Source organism: Zingiber officinale, chromosome 7A (assembly GCF_018446385.1).
Source record: "Zingiber officinale cultivar Zhangliang chromosome 7A, Zo_v1.1, whole genome shotgun sequence".
Lineage (NCBI taxonomy): Eukaryota > Viridiplantae > Streptophyta > Magnoliopsida > Zingiberales > Zingiberaceae > Zingiber > Zingiber officinale.
This window is the reverse complement of record NC_055998.1, coordinates 63,009,849-63,014,187: the sequence shown is the minus strand read 5'-3', so window position 1 is coordinate 63,014,187 and position 4,339 is coordinate 63,009,849. Positions and strand designations below refer to the sequence as shown.

At 43.0% G+C, this 4,339-nt stretch overlaps 1 protein-coding gene across 2 annotated transcripts; it reads left to right on the top strand.

The window, feature by feature from the left end:
• The first annotated feature begins 370 nt into the window (after positions 1 to 370).
• On the top strand, positions 371 to 2,117 carry LOC122001445 (protein STRICTOSIDINE SYNTHASE-LIKE 10-like). Of its 2 annotated transcripts, none has more exons than XM_042556189.1 (3): positions 371 to 673; positions 935 to 1,198; positions 1,291 to 2,117. In XM_042556189.1, exons 1-3 carry the CDS (start codon positions 420 to 422, stop codon positions 1,919 to 1,921), a joined length of 1,149 nt encoding a protein of 382 aa, XP_042412123.1. In that variant the 5' UTR covers positions 371 to 419; the 3' UTR covers positions 1,922 to 2,117. The 2 variants fall into 2 exon arrangements, with proteins under 2 accessions (XP_042412123.1, XP_042412124.1); XM_042556190.1 differs by having other exon boundaries at positions 372 to 673; positions 1,312 to 2,115.
• The last annotated feature ends 2,222 nt before the right edge of the window (positions 2,118 to 4,339 follow it).

Below are 4,339 nucleotides of genomic sequence, written 5' to 3'. Positions count from 1 at the left end.
CTAAGCTTGACTTTTCAATTTCGAAGATGGGACTGGATTGAATCGAGTACTGAATCTGCTGACCCACCCTCCCTCCAGTCTAGCTAACGATTTACTCACGCCATTCGTTACGTAGGATCGCACAAATTGCAGCTGCATTCGTCTTGTGGATGACCCGCACCCCCACCAATTACGTGAAGGAAGGCCGAAGTAGTTGAAACGCACCCAATCATCAAATAGTGTTCTCAAATTTTATCAGTCGGTTGAGCATGAGCCATCCGATCCGGCTTCAGAAATAGCGTCCTCTAATCGAGTAATAGGAGGGGGCAAACTGAAAGAAACCTCAAAAATCCATCAATCATTTTGGGCAATCAATAGCATCGAGACCAATATAATTTAGCCAAAACAAAGAATGGGAGGAGAAAAACATAGGGTCAGCAATGTATGTCAGAATTATCCCCGTATTATCAGCGATCGCCTTCGCTCTTCTCTCACTTTTCTTCTCTCCGGATTATTCTTCTTCTTCTAAGGTTCGACTACTTCCGATCAAAGACGGTGCAATTGGTCCTGAAAGCATCGTGTTCGACATCACAGGTGACGGGCCATACACGGGTGTATCGGACGGCAGGATACTGAAATGGCAGGGGGTGGAAGAAGGCTGGATTGACTACGCCTCTGTAACCTCGCAAGAATTGTTAAGTTTCAATCTCCATCTCTCTCCGTGGATCTCTTTTCGCATTTCCACCTAAAATTTCCGATTTTTTTTGAAGTATCTATTCAAACGACTTGTAATGGATGGTTGCTAAATTCATTTACTATGTATGATTAATCAGGCGGAGTAACGTCAAATCTGGGATGCTAAATTCTTCGATGTCTTTTACTGACTCTTAACCAAAATTATTCGTTTACAAACTTGGAAAAAGCTAACCCGTTCGTTTCCAAAACCATTATATAGATTGGAAACGTGCAAAGGATCCAAAGACCCGAAACGGGAGCATGTTTGCGGAAGACCCTTGGGTCTGCACTTTGGCAAGCAAGGGGAGCTCTACGTTGCAGACGCATACCATGGCTTGTTGGTTGTCACTGCTGGCGACAAGTTTGCAACGCCGGTGGTAACCGAGACGCAAGGCCGTTCGCTTCGTTTCACCAACAGCTTGGACGTCGATGAAAGAACTGGAGTCGTCTATTTTACTGACAGCAGCAAGCGATTCCAGAGGAGGTACACAACAAATTAATCGAATTACTTGATTGTATCCGAGAAGAATTTGTCGTTTCTGTTCACTTGATCGAAGATTAATTGATTGCGATTAGCAAGTTTTGTTGTTGGGACAGGGAGTTCATGTCAGCTGTTATCTCCGGAGACAAAACTGGAAGGTTGATGAGCTTCAATCTAGTCACTAAAGAAGTCCGAGTGGTTCTAGATGGCTTGTCGTTCCCGAACGGAGTGGCACTCAGCAAGGACGGCACCTTCCTCATCCTCGCGGAAACCACCACCTGCAGAGTGCTCAGGTATTGGATACAACCGCCGGCTGATTCTTCTAGTGCAAGAAATGGCGGGGACATTGAAGTTGTAGCAGAGCTTCCTGGATTCCCAGATAACATCAGGAGGAGTCCGAGAGGCGGGTTTTGGGTGGCCCTGCACTCGAGGAGGAGCCGGCTCGTTGCATGGGCACTGTCAGTGGCCTGGATCCAGAGGTTGATCCTGGAGTTTGGGACTCAGCGCCTTGGCGTTGATCTGCAGAGGGTGTCTAAGATGGTGGGCAGGTGGAATGGAGCAGCCAGCGCAGTGAGGGTGAGTGGGGAGGGGGAGGTCTTGGAGGTCTTGGAAGGGGTGGGAGATAGGAGGATGAGGTTCATTAGCCAAGTGGAGGAGAGGAATGGGACCCTTTGGCTTGGTTCGGTTATCATGCCCTTTGCTGGAGTATACCCTCTTGCCGCTTGAATTTTGATGATTCGGATCATGTACTGTCTCTATTTTATTGCGCCTATTGTCGAGATTCCATGAATCTATGAGTGAAATTTGTCTGGGATCTCGGAAATAGTGTTTTTTTTTTCAATTTATTTATATTTTGCAAAACACCGCGTCATTTATTGTTCCTAACATCAAGTTAATTGTCATATCTGCTGAAAATATTGTTATTTGATACAAAAGAATATCTTTTGTTATTTTCAATTTATTAAAAAAAAATATTTTTATAGTGTACATTCAATAATACAATTGGCCCCAGCAAATCAACTATTCTAATCGAGCATATTGACCTACTTGAGACATTTGACCTAACCAATTTATCACCTAACAAGGGCTAACTAATATAATTGAGTTGACCAAATCAGTTGTTACTGATGTGGGGTAAAGAGGAAACCACGTTAAGGGGGAAAGGTTTTTCCTTGCTCCTATTCCAACAATCACCCTGTGGCCTCTGCCATGGGCCTCTTTCTCATGATCATCTTCCCTTTCCTCACGCCGCTTTCACCAAGTCTCCACCTCCTTCTCTTGGAATGCGCTTGCCATTGATGCTGCCTCTTACTGCTAGCATTGTTTTCGTTGTCACCTCCTCCGCCAGATCTTCACCACCCGCCTGCTCTCCCTCAAGGAATCCCCCTCTCCCTCACGTGATCTTCGACTAATTTTTGGCTAAAGCTCTGATCTTCTCTTTCCTCACATCATAGCTCTACCTTCGCAATCGATCCTACGCTCCTCGACTGTGGCATCCACCCTACCTCACCTAATCGATGACACCGCCTCTATCCACTCAACAGACGACGCCTAGAGCTATGTCTTTCTACACCAGTTGTTGCTTGGTCCATGTGGACCTGCGAGTGACAGTGGTAATAGATCACCTTCGTCGTCACTTCTTAGAGCAACAACGTTGCCTTCTGACACCTTCACCGGCCATTGCCTTGTCCAAGCAGCCCTCACATCGTCGTATTCACTGCCACCGCAAGCAACCAGTGAACCAGTGATGTGCAATGACCTCCTTTTTTCCCATCACGAGTAGATCATTAGTTTAACTTTGAACCCTTTGTCAAATATCAAAATATAAATTTGATTATTGGTGTTGACTGCACTAACATTATTCTCAAATCCATATATTAAAATAAATAAATGGTTATCATGATAATATCTATTCAACTATGTATTGAATGATATTATGACATGTATTGCACACAAAAATATGGTAAGTATAAACAAAAATAGCATGGTGTAACAAAAAAAGTTACATCTCCAATCTAAGCATCATCACCTAACATTATGTCAAATATCAAAATTTGATATAAGCGGATAAACTCTCTTAAATGTGTTGATCTTGCCTGAAAGCTGAGGAGATGACGCGCTCGGTCAAGTGGATGGTTTGTTGACAAATAATTGACTCTCTGATTTGTGATGAAGCTCCTCAACGATCCTGTGCATAACCAGACGATTCAACGAAGTGTTAGTGATCAAAAACCAGGGAAAAGGTCATTGGCAAAGCCCTCCGATGCTCAAGTTAATACAATTTCTCAGCCAGTCAAAGAAGAACAGTAGAGGATGTGCGATTGAAGGTCTCAGATGTCAAAATTACGTACCTTGCTAAATAAGAGGACCCCCTCTTTTTATACCACCTTTCATAATCTCCGTGATCATGAGGTGACTTCATGCGTCAGAGTTTGTTAGGTTGTCCCTAAAAGAGCTTCCAAGAAATCTTTTTTGCACTCATATATATGTACCTCTTTTGTCATTTATAACTTAAACATTTTCTGAAGTCATTGGAGGAGGATGTCGTTATAGATAAATCACCCATGGGACACATAAGATAGTCTTAGAAGAAGGTTCCAAAGGAATATTCCCCGACAATTATGATAGGTTGTTAAAATATTGTCTGTTGTTTGTCTGCTGAATGTATCTTGGTTGGTTCACAAGGCTGGCCGTATTACTTGCCATTGTATCATTCTGCTTTGTCATATGTTAAATACTGTAGAGATTTGTTCAGAAACTAATATAGTGCCCACAGTATGCCAAACCTTCATAAATTCCCATTTATATAGGTGAGTGCCACGCGGCATCACGACTCATGTTCTACAACGTCTTCTAACATTCTCTACTTCGTATGATGCAATAATACATTAAGTACATCCCCCCTTGCACATCAACAACTTTTCTTAGTTATGTCGTTTCAATTTAACGGTGGCAATTAAACTCCACTTTTATAAAACCATAGGCGCTGTGATTTCTTTGCCCTTCATCCTTCTTTTCAAGTTCATTTTCTTCGACGGCCTTCCTTCTTCTGCCTATTTTCTCCAGCGATCTTCCTTGCTCTACATTCCTTCTTTCTTGAATCTCAGCCAACCCAGTAAGTTGTTCACTTTCTGTCTAAGATTT